General features: G+C 41.3%; 1 protein-coding gene across 5 annotated transcripts in view; it reads right to left on the bottom strand.

Annotated features, from left to right (window-relative positions):
• Nucleotides 1-19,409, bottom strand: part of LOC139142204 (NADPH oxidase 4-like) — a 66,182-nt gene extending 46,773 nt beyond the window's left edge. The window contains exons 1-2 of one of the 5 annotated variants that reach the window (XM_070712064.1): nucleotides 19,268-19,409; nucleotides 5,571-5,657 (exon numbers count right to left, since the gene is read on the bottom strand). In XM_070712064.1, coding sequence (XP_070568165.1) covers nucleotides 5,571-5,627 — 57 coding nt within the window. In that variant the 5' untranslated portion in view covers nucleotides 5,628-5,657; nucleotides 19,268-19,409. Of the gene's footprint in view, nucleotides 1-5,570; nucleotides 5,658-5,940; nucleotides 6,298-10,841; nucleotides 10,980-16,048; nucleotides 16,107-19,267 lie in introns of those variants that run through there. The other 4 variants (XM_070712068.1, XM_070712066.1, XM_070712065.1 and 1 more) reach the window with 4 other exon arrangements.
• Between the last annotated feature and the right edge of the window lie 7,206 nt (nucleotides 19,410-26,615).

The raw sequence follows: 26,615 nt of genomic DNA, 5'->3' as shown, positions 1-26,615 counted from the left end.
TATATATATATATATATATATATATATATATATGTATATATGTATTATATATATATATATATATATATATATATATATATATATATATATGCATATTATTATTATTATTATTATTTAAAGATCCATTAGCTGTAACTTTGGTCATTTTTTAAATTTTGTTTGTTCTGTGTATCATCTGCAGTTTCTGGTGTTAATCCCTAAACCATGGAAAAATTCCTGATATTCAGCTCATAAATATACCCTGTATGAGTATAATCTGCATTGTTATTGTTTAAATTTTGTATTCAGGTCCTGACTAGAATACATTTATTAACAATAACAATGGTCATTCCACATATACAGGCTGTGTTGGCGAGCAAGACACCGGGCATTGGTCATGATGATGGGATTATAGTAAAATTCTGTAGTTGATACATTCAAACAGAGTAGCTAGTGAAAAATTACTCAAAAGTTACAGCTAATGTCCCTTTAATAGACTAAGAGACAGATTCTATCTTCCCTGTCAAAGATTAGATAAACGTTTTAATAAATGTGGGCACTGTCAGAATTATTGGCCGGCAAATGTCATACATATTATTGGACATTGTTGAGCACAGTCGTTACTTTCGACTTTTGTATTCGAACACTGGTATATATTAATCTATACAATCTAAAACCATGTTTTTAACTTAATCGCTGAGTCCACGCGTCGGGAACTGAGCGCAAAGTTTACATATTTGAAATGTACAAACAGTTGATCACAGACCCCGGTGTATGGTGTTTGCATCTATAGACTTACTGTCAGTGACTCACATCCGTCTGCAGGAAATTGGTATTAGTTGTGGCCGACAATATTGTCTGTCCGTCCCATGTTTCAGTTCTTGTTGACCATTTGTCGCGAATATCATGCACAGACTAATCGTCGTATTGAGCATTTCACCGGCACGCAATGGAATTCCAACACACCCAGCGTTACTATGGCGCCTGAGTTATGAATATTTAAGTCACATCAGTTGACACTGTTCATATTTATGTCATTACTTATTGACATACTTATATTATGACAATAAGTCGCGCCAAAAGTACGTACCATGTACACCTCACTCCCTTCACGCCGAGATAAATTAGTCTAGATCCTTTCCGTAATTTCAGTAGTCGAACCAAAAACTTACTTTAGGAATAGGCTGCCGAAACTACCGACAATCTGTGGTGGTATGAAGTAAACTGCTTTAGCTTTCAGATTGGCGAGAACACATAGGTAGAGGGGAAGATTATTTCGTCAGCATGTACTGGAGGTCGGTAGGGTCACTTGAAGTACGAACCGGTTTTGAGATTTATATCGGGCCTAGAATTCTTAAGTATTGCAAGTGAACAGAAGTGCATCGTTTGGCATGTATACCACCAGAAATATCCTTCAATCTCAAATGTACTGCAAAGTGTAAAAGGGTAGTTTTTCCAAGTGAAAGTCATACTGCGTTCGGTGTGACAAAATGCCACTACACGGTGGACAATCTGACTTGTGACGACGTGCGGTGGATCATGTCAATATCCAGGGCAAATACAGAAAACAAAACAATTTATTTGTTATTATTTTGTTAGTGGTTGCAATATGGGAATGACTTTCATGGGCATGATAATCAGTCCAGGAGTTCGGACTCCCCTTTGATTGCACCTGAGGATGTAAAACGCGTGGACGTCTCTGAAGACACCATCACCAGATACAATTTCTTTGGTGGGTTAAGAGTTATATATAATATTGTAGTGGTTGTCATGATGATGATGATGATGATGATCAAATGATGATGATGATGATGATGATGATGATTATCAAATGATGATGATGATGATGATGATGATGATCAGATGATGATGATGATGATGATGATGATTATCAAATGATGATGATGATGATTATCAAATGATGATGATGATGATGATGATGATGATGATAATGATGATGATGATGATGATGATGATGCTGTATAAAGCATCATCGTAGGTCGTTTTGATTGTCTTTCTCGGATTAGCCAAAGAATCATTGCATTGATGATTGGTAAGAGACGTCTCATCTCTGAGAAAATCAATCATGGTCTATCGAAAACGTCAAATGCACTTTACATATTAACGTTCTGCACACCTGTACAGAGTACTTTTGAAACAGTGACCATCATAGCCATGGAAACCCCATGGTGAGAGAATCGATACCGTTGTACATTTCAAACTTCGATCTACAGGCACGGCTGACTGAGTGAGCTTGTATAAAAACACGTTCTGAGTGTCTGTGGCCCGTAACTTATTGGTTATGTTTAGATTGTCAAAGAGTTCGCGCCCGGTTCACCGGCGATGCATCTCAAACAACGTCCGTATTAATTCCCGATGAAATCCAGTTCTTCGGATAGGTTGCCTTTCACGGGTGTTCTGGTAATTTGTGCGTCTGGGTCGTTCTAACCTAGGAGTTTCTGTCGAGTAGATGTTGAACATTTAGCTGGTATGCACACAGCTGAGACTAAGCCTGTCTACGATAGTTAACAGCGTTATTAAGCAGCTTCGAAGATGACGTCACCAGAGAAGACCGTATCATTGGCATTCATCTGCTGCGAACAATAGCGTTTCCGGAGCCTTTAGATAAAAGTAGGGCAAGCGGCCGTCATGGGGGATTGACGGATCAAAACAAACCTGCTCCCAAGTCTTACAAAAGTGTGGAACTTCGCAAAGCGGCATACAGAGCCTGTGAAAACAAATCGTTAAATTTCCTCAGCGATTGTTGTTAACATCGGCCTAGAGCAACATCCCAGCGACTAATACGATTTGACAGAGGAATTACTTAACTGTCGTTTTGACTTCTGTGAAACCGTCGGGGGTTCGTCCTCGACGCCTGCGCGGGTCAGAAGGCTTCTCCGTATGAATGATCTGACAGCAGTCCTGATGAGATGGAAGTAGTTGGCATGGCAACAATGAATCGAGCTTCTCGGGCTCGAAGCTGGGGGGATTGGACTAGGGGTGAACGCTATCAACTAGGTCACTCGTCGGAAGGAGAGTCCTGATTTACGGACAATGTGAGAGAAACGTTCGGTGTTTGTCAAGGGGAAATTACGCAGGGCAGGGGAAAACATTTATGAAGACCAGGAGAGCCGTACTCGGTGAACCTCGATGTGCCAACTTGAGATGGACCAGAGCCCCCTTTCGGCTGACCCCTGACCTTTGGTCGACCCGGCTCGTACAGTTCGCCCAGCAACAGGCAATTATCATCATAAAAATACTCTAATCTCGATGCCTAATCGCATTTTTGTGAACACGCTGACTTACGTTTTGAGGGCTCTGTCAAAACAACCGTCGAAACTCAGGAATGCGTTGAGAGTAAGCAGTAATTGATGACGACTTCCTCCTTACCTCAGCACCATTAAAGTGACTTTGAGAAGAGAAACCGAAAAGAAGCGTGTATACCACATTCCCATTGCAAAATCTGCAATGAGACACATGAACTTCTGAAACTTCCGGACTATTAGGACTTTGAAATAGTTTCCGCAACGTTATCAAATATTGATCGTTCTATTTGTGGTCGGTGGTGCCATGATTCAACAGATCAACAGATAACTGACACTTTATAAGTACCTGCATTGTGTGTACGTGTGCGTGTGTCTGAGTCTGTCTGTATGCATGGATGTACAAAAATAGATCTATTTTTGTACATCCATGATGTATGTATGTATGTATGTATGTATGTATGTATGTATGTATGTATGTATGTATGTATGTATGTATGTATGTATGTATGTATGTATGTATGTATGTACGTATGTATGTATGTATGTATGTATGTATGTATGTATGTATGTATGTATGTATGTATGTATGTATGTATGTTGTATGTACTATGTATGTATGTATGTATGTATGTATGTATGTATGTATGTATGTATGTATGTATGTATGTAAGAAGGCCCACAAAGTAAACTGTTTGTACTTGGGTCAACTGATGAGAATTTTTCTTAGGGCCTTCGGAGTAGAATCTTCATGCTCGGCCTTCCAGGCTAGAATAAATGTCAACCTGGAGCCCAGAGAGCTCCATGGCCCTGTCGTGTTCTGACAATTCCAGGCAGGCACGGCGGGGCTGGAATTTCAATTAGGTGGAGACACACAAGAGCGGTCACACTATGACATGTCGGACGTGCCCTATGAATTTTCACGACGCCCTTCAAGTCGAATACAATGACCTGCTGGTCGTTCTAACAGCAAAAAACAGGATGGTTGAACAGTCTCATATACGTTACGTTTACTTTTTTATACGTGGCACACAAGTTTTGTAGATAACATTGTAGATAAAAAGAACTGACTCATTTGAGTGTCTGGATAGAACACACAAGGGAATAGCTAAATTAGTTATTGAGTTGATAGTAGAGACCGAAGTTAATTAGGACAGCACTCTGGCTAAACAAACCATAATACAAAGTATACGTAATGGTGCCAATCTGTCTAGACACACAAGGATAAACAGTGGAGCGGAGTGTTACATTATTAGTATTTCACTCAAATGAGTCGGTTCTTTTTATCTACAATGTATCTACAAACTTGTGTGGGACGTACAAAAAAGTAAACGTAATGTATATGAGACTGTCCAACCATCCTGTTTTTTGCTGTAACATGTCCTTTAAAATGTCGTACAATCAGCGGCGACATTGTGTCAACTTCATTTAATCACCAAAATACTGAGCATGAGTTTGTTGCCTGCAGATTGCATGTTTCGCGGACAGAATGCTCCTACAGTCTTGTCTCCCGTCATGTAATTTTCCGAAGATCAAACTTTATACTTTGATATTCTTGCTCTCAGATGCTGTACAGAAGATAGCACAGACATGGATGCTGATCGGTTAACGGCGCTGTCTTTGTAGGTCGTGGGTTGTTTTACTTGTACTAAACAGCACGGAAATGTCATCTCTACTGTACTATATATTGTCCAGTGGCAAGGTGTCATGTTGTGGGATTTCCGGCGTGACAAATGACTGGCCAGACCCTATAATTATTAAAATCTATGATCCTCATAGAATGGCTCTGACTCTCCGAAAACACCACACAGATGCGGAGTGTTGAACTTTTTTCGCCCGAAGTTGCGCCCAATTCTTACGATTTGCCTAAAGCTTTGATGACGTCAGAAAAGCATTCGGGTGTAGTGATAACGAGACGACATTAGAGCAATAATAAACATCGGGCAACATATCAACTGTGCCCGATAAATATTGGCCTCTGCGGTGTTTTTAACCTCCACGCGCTATTAAAAGTACTTCCTTCGACCCTTTAGTGTTTACTTGAATCCCAGCATGCGTGTTTGGCGGAGAATTTGACAGAAAATAGCTTCAGACGGTAGGGAAAAAATTGCTATTTTTAAATGACATTGCCACCAACACCACTTCCGGAGTTCGCCTATGACGCGCAGTGGCCCGAGAGACTAATATAAATTCTTATTGTCTGACGGGCAATAATGCTTCTAACGGTAGCCGATGAAATTTATGTCGTCTGAAATGTAAAACGCTGCAGATATGAACGAATGGCGGCGTAAAACGTCACACAAGTTAAGAAAGAGAAAAGTTTCTCACCAGAAGTACGTATTTGTGCCCGTCATTTCGAAGCCAGTGCCGAGCCGAGATCACCATTCCCGGGGTTTCCTTCTAGCTTGTCAGGACCTGGGAAAACGAAAGACAATCAACACGCGTCAAGAGAACAATGCAGTTAACAGCTAGTCTACTATATTACTACTACTACTCAGTGACCAGACGTAGGGACGCGCCAAAGTTTTCTCCCGCCGTTCAAAATTTCACGCCATCACGTTTGTATCATTCTAACTCTGGATAGATACCAGCATTTCATCCAAATCACATATCGAAACATTCTTATCTACATGCTGCAAGGAGTGAAAACTATAAAGCGCGCCTTTTTACAAGCCCCGTTTATAACGTTGGCTCATACCTTCGTCTGTGATGGGCGCGTTGTATTGGCTGGCCCTGAGATATGATTAATCGGTGTGTACCCTGGAGCAGCGTAAGACTAGAACCCGGCACAAACAGAGGAAGTCCCCAAACCAATTGACAAACAGTGATAGCTACCTCCAATATCTTCTCTCAGATCAGCGAGTACTTTTTCCAATCCCTAATCCAATACGTCTAAATCTACTGGCCGACTTATCATCTGTACCCCGGGTTGTTATGTCTACCGCCGAGTCGTAGATCAATTTCTCAGTTACGATCATGTGTGTCGACTGCTTCATTAAAGTTTCCCCTGGCTTCAACGAGCAGCTTGTGAGTCACCTACCAGACTGTAGGCTTTGGGACAAACCATTATTTTGAAGGGTGTAGCGTAGGGGCAGGCTTGCGCCAGCTACCGAAGTCTGGCGGACGGATACACGCAGAGTGGTGCGTATAACTTCTGAGTTCAAAGAAACGGCACCGGCTACCCGAGATGATCTTTTTATGACTCGAACCAAAAAGGTCCCCATATGGATATTTTCCCTCTTCTCATATTAAAAAAATAAAATAAACAGATTGAATATCGTTTATGTTTCGGCAACGATTGGGAATGTTATAATTACAATGTGAGGTTGATGCTTTATCGTAGTTGGCCAACAGGTGTGAAATGTCTATCGGCCAACACTGTAAACATGTATTATTGAAGAATAACCTGTAGGGATACGATGTGACCTTTTTTTCGAAATTGCGGCAAAATGGACAACTTTATGAAGCTCCGAAGGTCGTGCGATTGTCATCAGTATTCATGTAGACTAGCTTCTGCCTTCTCTCGTCTGTCGATGGCATCCTATCATGATATCATCACTCTCCAACGTCGCTGCGATGTCTCCGTTTGACCACTGACCCAGCCGCTACAGGGTCTATGTGGTCTAACGCAAGCTAATTGGAAGTCCCGACGTGAAATTACCCAAATGCATGCACGAGTTCACTTTGAGTTCGTATCTCGTTGGTTTGTCTATTTTTTTCTTATTTCACCCAAATCCATGTACAGTATCTTTCGTCTTGTCTGTGATGGCGCTTTCACCATTTCATAAGTTTACTTAATATCACAAATAGGAACTTATCATGTCATTTGTGCGGACTGGCTGTTACAGCCGTAGAAGAATGAGCGCCACTTTCACATTACAGTGCTTGATGAACAAAGTGATGTTGAAAATATACCAATAATGAGCCATGTAATATATATTTAAAGACGCCCTCATTCTTCAATTTTTCCCAGCTTTTGAGAATTACTGACGATGGCGTTCCCTTTGAGAATGCAAAAGGTAAATGTAGGTATATCATGATTGTTCGACACGATAACGGCAGTAACACTTTGATCTAAATCTGTTCTTCTGACTGCACTACTCTTGCACCTGACCCGCCAATGCATGATCTCTGAGATGCTCCCATGGTCATAGAACACTTGAGCTCTACCACTGCAATGAACACAGATGCCGTTTTGATTCCTTTCGGCCTTCGGCTCGAACCTTGCAACGATTTGGTTACAAAAACTTCGACGACCTTGAAATCATAAGAAGACGACCTCATCTTGAGATGCTTTCACTGTACGCCTCTACGCAGTAGCAATGATACGGACGCATCCGTGTCACGGAACCGTAAAAGGAAGAAAGACCTACGGAAGAGTGGACCAGAAATGACTTCCCCCCCCCCCCCCCAAGAATACGAACCTGATACAAAGGACAGTCGAAGATTTCGCCCACATTACGCCATCTGAGCTCATTTAATGAGCGACGATTGATAAATGATGGAACCAGGCTTGTTATTCTTTCTGGATTTCCGCTAAAAAAGCCTTTCATGAGAGTTACTGAAATCCACAAAAATTACTGCGATGGTCCATCATCAGAAAAAACTGCTGAGTCAGCCTTTTCATCATCGGGAGATGATTATCAACAGATTATCGCCAGAACAGGTTAGGCCTAAATAATGCCTGAAACAATGATATTTTCGACCAGTTTAGCTATTTTTTGCAGTTGAAGAAAAATGACAATAGAAGGAGGCACACAACTCTAATGGTTTCGCCACGCAGTTCTCGTGGATATTCCAAGGAACTTCATGCTAAACACACGATCACATTCTCTGTTGTTTATATTGTCTGAGTCGATTAAAAATATACAACCATCGGGGTAAAGCTTCACGGATTTGCACATGGCGGATCAATTTCATCTACTTGGCTGTGTAAAGTACGACGGTTACGTATCAGTGCGCAGACGACGGGCGAATTTATCGGGCGTCGGCCGAAAGGATGTCAAGCCGTGCGGTTCTTTGTACCCGGATAACGTCGAATGCCTGCACCTGTTCAACAGCTCACCGCACCCATTTCCCAATGAATGGCTCGTGGCCTCCGATCTCGCTTACCTCCGCTCTGCGTGAGTTCTGCATATGTATGTGATCGAGAAACCCTTAGGAAAAGATGCCAAGGCCGTTTGATCGCGCGTGCTTTGCGCTACCAGTATTTCGCAACTGCTGGGGGTTTTGATCCGAATGTGAGATGCCGACAGGTTTGGAGTGAAAAATGTATCCGTCATTGAAATCATGTCAGGAACACGTGACCTTAAATGCCATGGGTCGTTTTATCTTCATTGTAACGGGAGACAGGATAACCGAGTACGGCGATCGTTGCATGATAAACTGACAGGTTTTCAAAGCAGAATTGCCGGATCGGTGACAGGAGTTTTGTGTACCGGTATACCGCTGGCGTGGCATGGTTGTAGGTTTTTCTCATTTTTGGAGTAGTGAGCTCATACTTGACCGTACCATTTCCATGTTGAAAATGCTTGGGCTGACATTTTAATATTTCTAATCACTGTTTGTAAACACGAAGCCTACCGCTCATGCAGCCATTAGGAGACAGCAATCACAATTTCAAGTTTCTTGTCAAATATCAGCATCTGATCTTGGGGTATGCCATTGTCGAACATTTCTACAATGGTCATCGGAGCTATCAAACATTTCTGACATGGTCGTTCCGCCCGAAATTTGTTGGAGATATTTGAGTTTGAAGCTGCCTTCTTTTGATGTTTTATCAGAAACAGGGTTTTAAAATATCTTCTGCAAGAGTCGGTGATTGTATTTAAAGCGAGGCAATCACAATTACGAATCAGAAAAGAGGAGAGTTTCCACACATAGTGAAACGCACTGTGATTGGCTCCCGGCATGCAGTACAATCTTGTCAGACAAGACAGCGCGCGATATTTCACTGTACAAATAATTTCCCGCCATAATTTCAGTGCAGATATTAGAAAACATTGTTCTGGATAATTAAGGCGTCAGAAGACACGACGAACAGCTATTTCCTGGAGACGTGGTCGATGATCTAAGAAAGGATGCACTAAAACCTGAACCGGTGACGTGCTAGCGTGCACGTAGGGTTCCCCTCTGCAACGATTTGAAAACTCGCCCGAAAATTGTGTACACATGTCATTGAAAAGAATTGTGATTTAGAAGGCTTATGGAGAAGTACCCGGTGTTGTTCAGTCTACTAAAGCGTTAAAATTAAAAGGTCGCGATAAGTGGCTGGGTCAACACGTCTGTTTTGACAGCTGATTCTCACCTGGTTATTCTAACAGCCCGACGTGTTAAGTATTTGAATAATTCCAACGCTTTTTGGATCGAGACCCTCTGAATGGAAAAGTAATAAATGTACCTAAATATGATATATGCAATGCTTTGCTGCCAATGAAAGAAGACAAATGAAGTTTAAAAATGAGTGATTTGCAGGTGATACGCTAATACTCCACCTGCAGTACCAGGTACGCTGTGTTCAAGATGGTTACATGAAAATTTCGTCCATGCAGCAAGGGTGACTGTCACCGGCGACACGATAATTGTCACAGGATTCCAGAAGAATGCCAATAAGCGGTCTCCCTGAATCAATGGTCATGATGTACCCGTCGTCCTATCTATCACCGTGCGGCCGCTACCGATAACATTTGTACCTCGGTCAGTGAGTTCACCCGTCATACAGCCACCTGTTGTGCTGCGATCGAAGCGGGACCGTTTAATGCTTTATGGCGCGCAAACCGTGACACATTTCAAAACTGTCGTCTGGTTCGACATAGGCGACACGAAAAAAATGACGGACAAGTAGAAAACAATAACATTTTATTCACACTGGCGGCACAGTTCTCTGTTCGATTTTCAGAAGTGTTAATACTATGCTGTTTGAAAGAAAGGGGACTTTAGGCTCGAGAGGGTCATTGTTTATTCCGGTCATTGTGAGTGAGCCTGGTGAGCCTTCGGTAAACGGCGGTGACACGTCTGAGGCGACATCACCGATGAGAAGGCGGTCGTTCTGAAGCGAGGGGCTCCACCTAACAGATGATCGTTTGCATTTTCTTCAAATGTACAGATAACTAAAAATTGATCCAGTGAAAAGGTTGTGATGGATCCGACCATCGGTGTTAAGAACGGCAATCTCATTTAATTATCGCAAATCGTTCAAATCAAAATTTGAATACAAATAAAGTTCGACAAATGTTGCACCGTGAGACTCGAATATGCGTACTTAAATTCGTTTGACCTGCAAACAACGTTATCACTAGCGACACGATTCGGACGATAAAAGTTGTCACCGACGATAAACACAGTTATCTCCGCGAACTTCAACACTACCAGAAAAACATATCTTTACAATAAATCAATAGATTCGCACGCGGTTTACCCTTTATCCGACAGACAACGTAGAGATCAAGGAATTTCTACCCACGACATACCACTGACAAATATTTCATTCACGCAAAAATCCCAAATAATCTGATTAGGTGGTTTTTATCACAGAAATATGTGATTTTGCACATACCACGCCATGTCAACTGAAAGACCCAAATAAGAAAATAAACTCACATGCACGCGAGGTAATTCCAACCGCTGATTCTGCTGATGCTGTGCCAATTCCTGACGCTGACCGGTGTATAATTCTGCCAATTCTCCGCTAGGCGAGAACAACAGTTGAACCGAAGGTCACCGTTGACATGAATTCTCAACAACCTCGAGGACACTAGACATTCAACAATGGGTTAGGTGAGAATTGCCCACAGACAACTGTTCTTGGTGAAGTAAAAACAAAAGCCCCTGAACAATATAGTGTCAGTTTGTTTGATTTTAACTCATAACAGAAGGTCATCTTAGCGAACGCGCCAGTGAAGGCGCCCTCAATCGTTAATCAACTATTATCATTGATTTTAAATGTTATTTCTCAATGTTTCACCACTCAAAAATTCATTCATTCCTTCCTCTTCCACCCACAACATAAAATAATGGTTGCAAATGCTGAAAAATTACAAACGACAATTTCTGTCTGCCAATTCGGGTGCCAAGGACATGCGCAGGCGTAATGCGGGAAGTCGTATTTTATTCAAAATAGGTCACGCTCGTGAGGGAAGGACCAATTTTGGACCCATTACCACTAACAAGATGTCACAATACGTAAACATTTCAACTCTAACAGGAAACGCTCACTTTTAACCCCGATGCGCCAATAACATGGCCCGATCAAATAAATTTCCATTTAACTCTGTCAATAACACCCAAACTGGTTTGTTGCGGGACGGATCGTCAAATCTGAGAAGGAGCTGGTTGTCCTGATGAAGATGTGCACAGAAGAGTTTTATTTCCGGAATTCTACACTTTTTACAACTTCCAGCTACGTGCAGCAAAGCTGCTAGTTTAGGCAATTTGTGTGCCACATTTTTTCCCTTTTATGACTACCCCTCCAATCTCTTAGTCGATCCCTCATAAGTTTTATAGGTCAAGTTTGTGTTCTGCGCGCGGCTGTGTGAAATCATGTATGTCCACTCTACGGGTAGCTCTGACGTCATGTCCTTGTACTACGGGTATCCACTACACCTTTCTATTTTTGAATAAACTTTATTCAGAAAACCTAGTCGAGTGTCATAAACACAACAAATAACTGTCAAATTGTGGTTTTGAATACTTATAGTCGACAACGACGTTTCGAAAACTTGTTGTTCCCACAATGTACAGCTCATAGGATCCTCTCGCATGCAAAATGATTATCCAGTCAAAACCTGGGTGACAAAAATTAACGATATATGAATCCTGATAAAACCCGCGCCTCATTTATGTTTACAATGTTCTGCACGCTTGAGTAGCGCTGGTTCAACCTGAACATATCGCTATCTTACCTCCTTTGGTGAATAAAACTCTTTGAGTGCCAACGTCAATTTTTGTCGCCTTTATAAAATATAATCTGGTCAATTTTCCTCAGATTTTTGCAAAAGTTTTGATAAAAAAACTGTAGCCAGTGAAATATGATGTCCATTTCGTCCAAAACTATCCAAAAAATTCAGAAAAAATCAGAAAAATTGGTAAAATGTGGCATTAAAATTTTGGTGGGAAAAATTACAGCACTCAAAGAGAAAGCTGATTATCATCGTCACTGTAGGCGACAACATCCTTTCTAGGCCAAGCACCTGGAACCTTCAGATTCTAAAACAAACCACCAAACAGCTATAGCAATGCCCACAACCAAAACTGACTCATCGTTTAGCATCGGATGTGCAGGCGACGTCATGACGCGGCACTCCGCATGATAATTCACCGGATAACTGCAGACAGTTTGGACGATGTTATTCTTTAAAGTTTACGGTAAGGCGATTTATGCTACATGATGTGGCTTTTTTCGCTATGGTCGTGAAGCCATGTTATCGTTTGCTTGCTGACCTGTCACCGGCTTGCGTTTTCAGAACAGCCCTGAGCTGCAACCTGTCTTTTTTAAAAATCCCTACACAATTAATGCACGCCAGATAAGATCCCTGTTCTCTTTACCGCCACGGCCTCCCTTAAATCACTGGCTTAAATTAAGAGTTGCCACAGGAATATCCCAATCGTTTGGTTGACACGCTTACAAGGCGGTATTATCCACAGGGCTATGTAAACCGCTCGTTCCGGGGAAGAAAGCGCAAAGTATCCGAGTCGCACAAAAACTACCTTTTCTCAATATGCTTGGTGTATAAAGGATGTAGCAAATCCTGGGCACAAAATCTGCATATTTTGACTACACTCTGCTCATATAGTAAGTTGCTAATATTACTCTGCAGTAGGCCTAATGACTGACGTGACATGCAGGGATAGTGACTGATAAGCGAACGTCCGCTCCTGATATGAATGATGTAATTTCTGGTACGTACCAGAAATTACGTCATCTTCAGTACTATTATTGTCTTCCATTGGAGAATAGAGTGACAAAACAAAATTTCTAGCTTTCGACGACCGAACGTGTTAAAAAGTTTACTAAAATAAGTTGGCTAAAATATGACGAAACACGATTATATGCAAGACATTGCGACTGTGTACTGCCCTTGATGAATACTTTAAACGCTGTAATTTTTTTCATATGGAGGCATTTGACCCAGACCCTGCAACCCGCCGTGACTATGAACATGTATTAATGTTTTTCTTTGCTGATGTCCTTCATTGCAGTACCTCAGGGGATTGGCAAAGAAAACTAACTTTGATTATTTCAAGATTCATGTTCAACATCATATACGTCACATTTTAGTTTTAATAGGGCGCATGCGCTAAAGAGCGTGAACTGCACTGCATCCCGATGTTATGGATTTATTGTTTTAACTTTCAACTCATCATGATTAGTCCCAGTCATATTTTTCTCGAAATAAAGTGTTGCGTTTTGCGTCCAATTTCTTTATCTTACCATGTTTTATCGTTCTCCTTAACTTTAAGAATCCATACTTCCCGTCTTTGCGTGTGTATATAGCTCTGTATCTCTGTCGCTAAGTGTATTTGTCCGTTTGTCGCCCAGTCTGGCTGACGATATTTGTCCAGTGCCCAGTATTTTAAAGCGTCTATATATCGTTTCTGATTGTGTGATTCTAATAGCAGGCGTCAATTTTTTACTCGACAACTGTCCCAGGGAACTCCACAACTATTCTTGTCTGATCTCTTGACAGTTTCAAATTAAAAATTACGATACCCTTATTTTGTTGATACCGGCCTAAATGTTATGTTTGTTGGTTTAGCTTGGTGACTTGATTAGCTTAATCTGCTTTCTCGAGTTTGAACTTGGTTTTAGTTTACGATATTCATTCACTCTTGACCCATAAAAACAACAGGTCCCCAGTTTGAACTTGAAGCAGCTATCTGGAGAATTTTCAATTTGTCTCGTTGTTTACATTAGAGCTGAATTCAAGAACGAAATGCAAGTTTCGCTCCATGACATCGCGGAAACTGCGCCCTCACGGGACATGCCCTCACAGTGGTGGAAGTGACCTGAGGTTGGCACCTACAGGTAGAAGTCAAGGTTGTCACGGGGTGGGAGCTGCACTGTGTATAAAAGAAGTACACTGTTTTGTAAGAAGTTAATGACTTCCACATTGACACTCAATAACCAGACATAAAGTTGTTCTTTTTAAAGAGATTTTGGTTGGCTGGCTGTAGTCACAGCAGATCTATCATGGCCTGCAGGTCGATCTCAATTAGCTACGGGTCATTGCATCAAGCAATAACCTTCACCGTTGAATTGAGTACGTCTCGCCGAATAATGGTAGCACTGGGCAGGCGTTCGGTATTCGCTTGAGAATGTCCACTCGTAATATTTGCTCGACGGCAGGGAATCTTTGCAGTCTCGGTTAATACCCAGACTGCACTGCTAGGCTCTCATCCAGCCCCGCAGAGCAGTCTGGGTACCGGTACTCGGTTTCTTAAAGGCTGAGCAACTGGACGGAGCACTCTCTAGCACACACACACACACACACACACTCTCTCTCTCTCTCTCTCTCTCTCTCTCTCTCTCTCTCTCTCTCTCTCTCTCTCTCTCTCTCTCTCTCTCTCTCTCTCTCTCTCTCTCTCTGTATAGGGACTGTGGCACGTGGGATGAGGAATTCCAAGGGCTGAGTATGCAGCAATCTTCAACTTGCCTTATACTGCACTCCTGGCACTTTGGACTAATCTTTTACTTCACTTTTACTTTTAAAGTCACGCATGCGTGTAAACTAATAAACCTCTCCGAATTGTTCCCTGGAAAGATGTCTTATTTCTTGTTCTACTCTCTCAAAGTGCTCAAACTTCACTGTTTTTTATTGTAATTGTAATTAAGATCCACAGTCGCTGTACCATATTAAATCTATATCGGATGTATCTTAAGTACCTTTGTTTCAAATTAAAAAATATTTTCTCGCTTGGTTTGTTCTTACGTTTGTGTCCAACTTGCCTATACCGTCTGTATGCGGGTGCAATGTCCGCTGAGGTTGTTGACAACTAAATTCTAGTCCGGATTTGAATAGCATTCATTTGTCAACAATAATATTCCATGTTGTACAAAATGTGTTATGGTTGAAAAAGCCAATATTTCCCCATATCAACATAATCTAGGGAGAGGATTAAGTAGTTGCAGTTGTTTCCCAGAATGAAAATTATAAAACTTTCTCGAAATTACAGTTATCGGACCTTTATGGGCCAGCATAAATATGAACGTTCTGCAGATTCACCAGCCCGTGTGGTGCAAATTTTGGCAAACCACTGAAGTGTGGACCTCGTCCTAATCAGCTCCTTATGCACATACAGGCGTCTTGGCCAAATTAATCGAAAGAAGGTTGTCAGTGTGAATCTACATTCTATTTCAAGACGCATAGTGATAGTCATGTCTGACACCCATGAATTCATATAAACGACCGAATCTAAATCTACAATTATGCCTTGGCTCGGCCTGCAACAACATTCGGCTATGCGTACACAGTCTGCAAAAAGCGAAGAATCAGGGGTTGGAAAGAGTTGCCAAGAGTTGATGCTTTACGTTTAAATGTCAACTCTAAATACGATGGTGTACAACACCTTGTACTTTCAAGCGTTCGTATACTCGGCGAGTAAGGTTGACGGTGTAAATGTGGTCTGCGCGCACAACACCGCGCAGATGTTTGAGGGGAGGGTGGAACAATTGCTCTGAACTCATACGTCGGTAAATTGCTTCTTCCGAGCCAGTCTTGCAGGTGCAAAAGTTCGAGAAAATCCACCATTCCTCTTTTGTTTTTCCTTCGTAAAATTCCGTGACAATTAATAGTGTTACGATGACTTACCTACGCCGTTCACTAGAGATCGCAAACGCGGAAAGGCTGGGTATCGGTCTTTGGAAGTATGAGAAGTGCGCAGGGGTCAAAGAGAGGTCAACTTGACTGACATTGTCAGCGTTCACAGACGGATTAATGAGGGATTAGCGAACCCAAACAAAAAAGTCTAACAAAAGCTTGCAGTAGACCGTGCGACTCCGAGTAACTTGCATTCTTTTGCCACTATTTTCACTGTTTTGACAACACTACAAGGGCCCACGGGTAAGCAGAATCGGTATCAGTGACACGGCAAATCGGGGTATGTACGGCCATCTATGATGCATAGCACGGATGAAGTAGAGCATTTTTACGTACTGCCCATCTCAAGTAACGTAGAAACTCTTCAGGGCCAACATTCCTCTTTTGGATACATCCATGTTTTTAGGGGTTTTTTTTGCATGTTGTCGCATCTATGCATCTGTTTAAAGACCCGATATCAACCCCTAGGTCGCTCCAATCAGGCATTGCCTTGAAACACAGGGTCAGCTCATCCCTCCACATACATATCTTTCCCCAAGGCTGGCTTTGTTTTCTAAAACTTTTTTTCGTCAATTGCTAACAGTACATCTGACAGTCTTCTTGGAAGACGTGGCTGTTTAAAACTTAGCACTTAAGTCTTGTTAATTGGATACATTCATCAAGCAAACAACAAATATAGTAGTATAACCAATTTGGATGCAATCACTTTTGGATGTTATTTTACTGGGACTATATATACTTACACAGACAACACACTTAGATGCCTCTAGCTACTGTCCAACTGCCTACTACCTACCTACCTACTACCTACGCATCGTCGAATTTGTCGGAGACGGGGATGGGGTCGAACCCGGGGTCGAACAAGAACTGTTTGAGTGGACGCAAGACGCCTTTGAATTCGCGGTGGCAGGAAACCAACTGATATCTCTAACAGTATCAACCCGCCGGTTTATTTTTCAGTGACAATATATAACACCGACAGTGGGTGTTGAAAGTGCTTGGTGATCAACATTTCCGTAGTAGGCCTAAAAGACCGACGCGCGTGAACAATACCACGAAAACACACTGATCGAAGCAACCAATTGGGTGTAGGATTCGTGTTCAATACGGTAACTTCCTGAGTCACCCTAATCCACGTAACACCCTGACTATAACTGTCACTGATTTATTCTTGTAATAACGCTCCAGATAAACGGGCTCTCCTAAAACGACCTCTGCACACAAACATGGAAACCTAATATTGCAGAGGGGAGTAGGTTCGTCCGATATCGCCTCCATGTAGCCTCGAGGTTTCAACCTTTTTTTTTCGCTCCGCAAAAGAATTGAAGAATGAAGCTAAGCAGCTCTGCTATAAAGTTATCTGTAAAGAATATGGTGTACCGCTGACACCCGGGACGGTAGTGGAAATTCTACGAGTATCCACTGCCTTGAAGGGGTTGTTAACAGCAAACTTTAACAAACAATTCTCACGAACCAAACACCACTACTGTTACACCCAATACAAAATCAGCACCGTAAAGTTTTCGTCTATTGCCTGCGTGACATTCAGTGACCCCGTGTGTAACACAGTTCCCGGGCGATAGAATGCATCCAGACGACAAAACATTCTTCAACACACGTCAAACAAGGATGCGGTTGTTAGCAGTCAGTTAACGAGGCTCGAAGTTGCTTTCCCATTCAGCTGAACGGGCCCCCACGCCACTTTGGGAATCTGTAAATATGAAAAAACCGCTTTTCTGGCGAGTTGTGAACAACCGCACCGTAGCGTAGCTGGCAACTGTATACGGAGCTGGTCGTTCGTCCCTATTTGCTCGATTACCACGCTTGTCAAGTCTGACCCAACAATCAACGGCACCGTTGCCTCGGCACAATAGTTGCCCAGACAAGTCAGATTGTCTGTGCCAGATCACAGATACCGTGATAAAACCTAAGAACTTCATCACCTCCAGGTATCGCACAGTTTACAAAAGCAATATCTCTGCCGGTTTACGGTCTCTTTTCATGACTTTTACGTCTTTCGGGTTTCTCCGGCGCGCACAGTAGAGTTGTTTGCTACACAAATACCGGCTGCCAGGTCAACTAAGGACACACATGTTGTCTGTCATACTATCTGCGACGTGGACAGCGGTCTGCAGTTGTAAACAATCTTCGATAACAGTGTTTCGCGCAAACTACACGTGCCCAGTAGTCAGTACTACAAAAGGAGACGCGTTAAAAATGTTCGTCCTTCGAGATAAATATTACCATCAGGGCACGGATACAAGCCACTGCCCGCCGAGCCATCGGGTGCTGGGAAAGGTTACGCTTCCCATATTTCACCGTAAACATGTTATTCACCGTAAACATGTTATCACGAGCCCCGAGGAACAGTACATCATATCTGCGATAGGTTATATATGTGTTCGCTGCGACTTCTCAGCTGTGACAATTTGTGTATCTGGGATGGTTTTATAAACCCCCTGCACTGGGAAAAAAAGCCACCCGTGTTCATCCACGTGACCCGTTGACACTGACCAGGTGTTGATTTGAAGCAAGCATGCGGCGGAAGCTGCTTTCGATTTGCTGTGTATACCCTTGCAGTTAGCGTTGGATACTGATCACAGACAGCGTTGTATGCAGTTTTTATGCTCGCCGGAAACCGGTAAACAAAATTCAAATCAGGTTGCGTCGGAATTTGTATCATTGCAGGCCTTTTGGTTCTGGTACCTTAACAGTTGACGCTGCAGCTTAGTTTACGGTGTTTTTGAGAATGCCGGCATAGAAAACGATGGTAAAAAACTTCGGTGTGTGTCCAATCAGCGCTAACGCGTACGTGACGGTGAACGTGGCATGAAATAACAACTTTGGTGGGCAGTGACCTCAGTTTAGCTATGATTTACATTATATTGTGTCAAGATTCTCAGCGATCGCAGGTCTTAATAGTTACATACGCGTTAAACTTCAGTTAAATGGCCACCTCGGCGGCAACGGGTTACCTTGAAAACTAAGAAAGCGTTGGGTACACCGAGGTTAAAGAAAATCCCAAAGGACCAGCTTGCCCGGAATCAAAATATATACCAATGGCTAGCCATCAGGATAAAAACTCGTTGGAGTCGTCTGCTTCAAGGTTGCTGGAGACAGTCAGACTTGCTGAACTACAGACACATTTAGAAAGAAAAACCTTGACTGAAACCTCCGATACATAACGTAGAAACACTTAAAAATACTCACAGCGCTTGTAATGGCAAGATATTCGAGCCCGAAGTCTGCAAACCCCAGCTCCCCACAGCAAGGCAAAAAGTCACCGTGACACTACTACGTTCGTGTCGATAGCCTCAGTGGGAAACAGAAGCGACCGCGTGTATTTGTATGTAAAATTCCTCACAATTTAATAGGTTATTCGGACTGTCGCGCCCCCTTTCTATCCATGAACAAATACAAGCTTTGTAGGGCATGTGGCGCGAACCAAAAAGGGTGGATACCGGGTCTTGTTTATTTCCTCTATAATACTATACCAATCAAAAGAGCGGGCATATTTCCATGTAATCACTCAGGCCCGGTTTTCACTCAGTCAGAATCGTGGTTGCTTAAACACAAATTAAATTTACTGGGTGGCGGCGCCCTTAAATGTACTTTACGCAGACCGACTCAGAAGTTTTTGCCCGCTTGCCGACATCCAGAGAAGTTTTGTTGGGAGTGATAGATATTTGTGATGCTGGTTTTCTCCCGCACCGTAATATAGACCTTACTCTGCGCAATTAAATTTGCAGGGAATTCCGGTTTAAGTTTCACATTTCAAATTGGTGGATCTATTCTTCTGTGAGATTGATGATCTTCTTCCAAACTAGTGCCGTAGGGATAAGAATGACCGGTCACTGGTCTTACATTAACTTGGAAAACCTCGGGGTGAACGCAATGCTGAGGACGCCCGCACAGACATTTGGACACCGTACAGGGTAGTCGAAAGGTGTAGTGCATATGCTCGTGCGGGGGCGCTCTCCTCGACGTCGCACTGTGGATTTCCAAGACCGGCATATTGCAGGTGATCCTTTTCTGTGCTAATCAAACTGATATCTCCAGTACCAATTATTTAATTCAGATAGGAATCTACAAGATTTATAGAATAAATATCAATTTGATATCTAGAATTAATACTGAGGTCCCTCACTAAAACCTCAATTATTACTGCAGGAAGGAGATTTAAAGTTTATACATGTAAAATATTTCACTGTTACCTTTCTAGTCGTTTCCTGTTTTCCTTCTTTGAGACAGGTAAGGGTTAACTATAAAGATTGTCTATTGTTTGTTCATCAGTACAATTGATATGTGTCAGTGTCAGTCATTGTCTCTCTGTACCTGCCCTCTTACCCACTTACATAACTTCCTGTTTGCTAGCAAACCCACGGGCCGACCTAACTCAGAACCAGAAACAGCTAGAACCAGCAAGGCTGAGAACCAGCTATTTACAACACCTTAAAATTAGTAAACTATACAATCTACCTGCTACTCGCCTATTACCTCATCAACCTATCTACCAACCAACATTCCTACCTGGCCAACCAAATCGCCAACGTGCCTGCTAAACAAACCGTCTACCTCTTTACCTACCAACTTACGTTACCAAGGTCCATACACCCAAACAGTGGATGTCTCGTAATTTCATTACTCTACACACCCATATCACCAACAGAATTTTTGATGGCATTTCATCAAACAAACACACTGCTTCTCCAAAAGTACGATGAAATACCAAGCATTAAAGGGATACTGTCGTCGGAACTGCGCTTACAGGTCGTATGGGAACCGTACGGCCAATGTAAACACTGTACCAAAGGTACGATGGTGATTGATGAAAGTTAAAACATGTCTGTCATAATCTACATCGTATCATTTAAATGTAGCAGCTATGATGATGAGGTGCATCTAGATATCGTTCACGAAATACATAGTAAACAAAAAACTCGCGCAGCCGCAGTTCCGACGACGATTTCCCTTTAACCTAGCTTAGACAATGCACTGAATACATCATACATTGTTGTTGTTGTTGTTGTTGTTGTTGTTGTTGTTGTTGTTGTTGACACATAATTTCTATCACTTGTCAATAATATTGGGCATTACACATATAAAAGCTATATTGACAAGATGAACACTAGGCATTCGGTATTTTATAAACAGAATAAAAATACTGAGAAATTAACAGAGAGTTACAGATAAGGCAGCTTTCCTCTATAATGCGCCTTGGGGACAGACAGTTCGGGCTCTCAAACTTTTACAATATTCTTCTGACCAACCTTAAGTTTTCATCGGCTTGTTTTTTTTGTGAAAATCGGGAATTTTATTTTCTCCCATAACACAGCGATGGCGGCAATTTTTAATTTCAAATATCGGTGAATATTGAGTAATGCAAAAGTGTGATCTTTTCCTTGTCCTATGACCTTTTTTCAATCCTCCAAAAAGAGTTATACCATAAAAACAACATCTACTGCCATTCCACAAGCGCACTACTGCTGCCCCTCCACCTCTTCCATTAGCACGCGTATTCAGTCCCTCACAACCGTCGGCAACCCTAAAAATAATGGTATAGTCCCAAAAGTTTGAGTCTTTCATTTTCGAGACGGGAAGTACCTCAATTTATGCATTCATCCGTCAAGAGAGTAGCTTGTTGCATTATAGACAGTGGAGGCATGGTTGCATGCAAGCACAGAGCGTAAAATGATTTTAGTGATGACGTGTGTGAAAATAAATAAAATACACTGTGTCGTCAGTCGGAGTATGTGACCCGTTCTGCTCCAAGTATTGCATATTTCCACATTTAACAGCAATGACATATCATATGGTATCCTGATGCTGTCGGAAGAAAAGTAACAGCAAATATTATCCCCCTAAGTTTATCGTACAGTTATGTGATAAAATTGACTTCCATGCTGACCATAGGTTTCGTGTTTAGCAGGAAACGTCAGAGGAACAGATCCCCCATCTTTCAAAATCGTTCAATACCTTTCACGCCGGCGGTATACAAGGTGAGCGAGCTCACGTCCGAGCTGATGAAAACAACAAACACTTTTCACGGTCTTCGTCTTTGTGAACACTTGAAGATTTAATTGTCTTAAGGAGTAACCATAAAGATGGGTGACTACAATTTGTGCCTGAATATATGATTGTATTAGTTACAAGATCTTTGTGACTTCTGAGCAAGATTACAGAAATACTAGTAAAGAGCAATTAATGGACCGATCGGGGGCTCAACCTTGTGAGACCGATACAGATCAGCCATGAATATGCAAAAATCGGTTTACCATGTGATAAAATTGCAAAGAGACCTGATGTTTAACCTTACGGTGATGGACCACCCATTTATCGGGCAGTGTATGTTAATTCTTAGAGCTTTGAGCGAGGCCCTCTCACTCCAGGGTCTGTGCGTATATGTAGGGATGTAAGGACGTGCCATTGTCGTTAAAAGGGGGCGAAATTGGAGAATGTGTGTTTGATGAGAATGTTAGAATGTATGCTAGATTTCACGATAAATGGAAAGATTAGCCCCCTCTTTCAAGACTCTGCAAAGAGGTGCTGACTCGACTGTTTTTCCAACTGACTTTGATGAAGATATTATCAAGTCAAGTTCAAGTTGGACACCAACGGCAACCATAGACAGTCTTCCCCTCGATTCTCTATGCATGCAACAATACACTTTTAAGTCTTCATACGCTTGAAAATCACTCTGGGGGAATATATCAGAAATACACGCTGAAAGAAGGCCTCAGCTCTTCATTATTAATTTGCCGCTTCTTTTAAAACGAAATTTCAGATTGCGTACAAGTCCACAAACGTAATATCAAAAAGCATTTTTTCCCTAAAAATCTAACCGCAATATGATTTCTACATCATATTTCTTGTCTACCAACTGCTACCAACAACATGCATAGAAATAACAATACTTTTTACACTGGGTAGGCTTCCGCCTTTGTCACGAAAGGTCATAGTTCAAACGGTTCTCGAGTAGATATCGTGTAAATTGTTTCGCTTTTACTTTCTAAATACAATATTATTCAAAGCCAGCAACCTTTCGACATTTGTTTGTTTTTGTATTTTTTTCAGGGATGGTTAAAGTAACATAGTCTAGAGCATGGTCCGAATACTCAATACTAGTTATACCGAAATGATATATGAAAATGCCAATTCTTAATTACTTGACTTTTCCACTTTCGCTTTAGGGGCAACATCAAAGTTCAATATAATAAATCTAACTTAATTGCTTAAGTTTGGCCTCAGACCCCCCCACCCCCCCTTCTAACTAACTGACCTAAAATTGAAAAAAATTGCGGACTCATACCCTGTACTAATTCTTTCAAACGACGTACCAATGTACCATTGAATTAAACAAAAATTGAAAACCATTATAAAGTAACAAAAATACAGGTGACTGGATCGGTTTTAGCATACAAAAAACCAGCCTTGAAATCGTAAAATTTGCCAAAAGACGTTTAAATCGTTTTTGACTGCACAGAAATTAATTTGGCCAAAAACCCCCCACCCCCAAACTTAAGCAATTAAGTTTTTTTCAAACATCGATCTTTTGACGTTGCCCCTTAAATCAATCATGTAGATTAAAGGGCCAGTAATGCTAACTTTTGATGATTTTTCACTGGCTTTGTTTTTTCAGTCAACAATAATTTCTTGTTCTACTCTCCAAGGCATGTTGATAAACACAGTATTCAGCTTGTCAACTCAGCCCGTACATGTGTCAACTGCATTGTTATTGTTGACAAATGAATTCTGGTCCGGACTAGAATTCAAATGTAAACAATAACGGTGCATTTTACACATATCAACACTATGTTGAAATTATAGTGTGTGTCTCAACATTCTTTTTAGGGTAAAATAAGAATGTGCACTTGATATTCAAAATAAAAATAATGAAAAGATCAATACTGACCCTTTAAAATATTTGCAGCTTGATATAGACTGTCAATAATATAGTTTTTTGGGGGTTTTTTGATAACTGGCGCCTTGCGGTTAGATTTTAAGAAAAAAAAATGCTTTTTGATATTACGGCCTTTGGTGACTTGTACGCAAACTGAAAAGAAGAGCACGAATTCAGCATGTCGCTTTCATGCTACCTCGTATCTTTCCTCTATGGCGTTAACACGGTGGATTGTTGGCTTTATGATTGTTTGGTCAGTTGTGTGGACGATTTGCTTCTCTGACTGTGGAGAATGTACTGTGAAATACTCTTCTTACGGCAAGACTGGACAGAAAATTAAGCGGTTACATAATTATGGAATCTACATAACCGTAACTAAATACTACCTTGCTATTGGTTATTTTTATTATATCATACCAGTGTATTGATGGCGCAAATACAGCAATCTGATTGGTCGAGACGCGAAAAGAACCGTGGTATACTGGCGATATACCACGGCTGGCATACGTGCGAGCTCTCAGCTTGAGCAAAACTCCGTTCATGACGTTCAATGCCAGAATTTCAATAAGTATACTGTTATGATATAATAGCAATAAATCACACCCAGCGACGGTATACCGCGAGATTTTGACCAGTTCACTTCATATATGCACGAGCGATAGCGAGTGCATATATGTCGTGAACTGGTCAAAATCTCGTGGTATACCATCGCTGGGTGTGCTTTATTGCTTAATTAGTGTCCAATATTTGTTGACAACTGAAATTTGACATGAGTTCATTTGTCAACATCAATATTGCGTGTTGTACATGCACGATGTATTGTGATGGCGGGGCTAACGCATTTTGCTGAAGCAGACGCGATTGTATTTTGTTTTCCAGAACAAAAAAAAACCCACTGAAATATCATCAAATTTCGTATAGCTGTATAATATCCCCCTGAACAAACTGCAAACTTCAGCGAACGGTAGTGTGCAGACGTTTTACTTATACCATGCAACAGCACTTCCGTCATGGGTACAGTGTTTTTTCAAATCGGCCGTTTTACCACCTGTTTGCTTGTTTTCCGCCTGAAATTATAACTAAAAACTTCACAACACAACATCATTACCGGTCATTTATATATACATGCATGCATTGTAGAATTATCGTAGTTCAGGGCTACCTATTCACAGCCCGATATGTCCACTCTCATGCAATTGTACACTCGTTGGATTGTGCAACAGGCAGCGTTAAGGTAGTTTCTCTCTCTCAATGATGTTGTGTAGATTTTTATTGGGTGTCATTACATGTCAGTGAAACTAATAAACAAAAACGCCATTTACAGTGCATATTTTCGACAATTCACATATCATAAAACACATTTTAATATGATTAGTTTCTCGACAATTCCCATGAGAAAAAAAAACGCTCGACAATGACTTTATTCTGTGTGCATGTTCTTTGGCAGCCAACTTATCATTGATCGTTGAACGTGACATGAAACATACGACAGTACTGTACGGTTGCCCCCCCTGAGCGAAGATTCCAGCAAAACATTTAAATTTCCCATCAGTTGAAGCAATATATCAGGATACTGTGAGTGTCCCCGGGGGGAAATGTCCAGGGGGTGACTGCCCTATACGACAACTTGATGCATACATCTTGTTTAGGTAGAATTTTGAAAGTTCCATTGAGTGACCACTTTGCCTCATTTTCATAATTTATTTATTCTCATTTTATTTCTGTTACTATAACTTGATGACAAGAGGCAAACAAACACACTGTGACATTCCTTCTATCATCCAGTGAAACTATCATGTTTACAGGGAACATCGTTTTCGACGAAACTATTTCTGAACCACATGATAAAAGTTCCCTAAACTTTATCGATTTGTTCTGTTTTATTTTTGTTTTCATTTTATAATCATCGGTGCGCAATTTATCTTTATCAAACTTTAGGCTACATTCATCTAAGTATACTTAATTGCATAGAAGTTCGGTTGGAGTATTATAGCTGAGTATCATGTGTTGAAAAGTTTTAAGGGTATTGAACTTGATGTCTAAAACGAATGAAGATTTGAATCGTGATTCCTCCAGCCCCACCCCGTCCCCACATTTGTGAATGTGGTCTTACATCATTTTTATAAATTTTGATTAGTACAATGCTACCTCATTTAACTCTTTTAGCGTCAACGTCAATTTTTGTCGCCATTATAAAATGTAAGTCAATTTTTTCTCGGTTTTTGCCAAAATCTTGATAAAAAAATGTGGCCAATGAAATATGATGTGCATTTGGTCCAAAATTATCAAAAGATTTCAGAAAAATTCATGAAAATTGGTAAAATGTTTGAGTGAAATTTTGGTGGGAAAAATTGCAGCACTCAAAGGGTTAAATTCTCGAGTTCAACTATATAAGCTTCAATTGCCCTTGATGTAAGCTTACGTCACGTCGACCGGTGCGTCCCGCACGATATGATAGGCGTAACCTTTATACTGGAGGTAATTTTTTTCTTCCCAATTTCTTGTCATGTGCACGCACGTTTATTTATGAGAGGGATTTAAATATATTTTCGAAGAACTGCAAACACTTTTTATTTCCGAAATCTGACTTCTCAAAACTACAGCGAAGCAGAGAGAATAATAGAGGTGGAGTAACCAAAAGTCAAACAAACTCATGAG

Source organism: Ptychodera flava, chromosome 10 (genome assembly GCF_041260155.1).
Source record: "Ptychodera flava strain L36383 chromosome 10, AS_Pfla_20210202, whole genome shotgun sequence".
NCBI classification, from domain to species: Eukaryota; Metazoa; Hemichordata; class Enteropneusta; family Ptychoderidae; genus Ptychodera; species Ptychodera flava.
The sequence above is the reverse complement of the archived record's forward strand: the minus strand, read 5'-3'. Positions and strand labels throughout refer to the sequence as shown.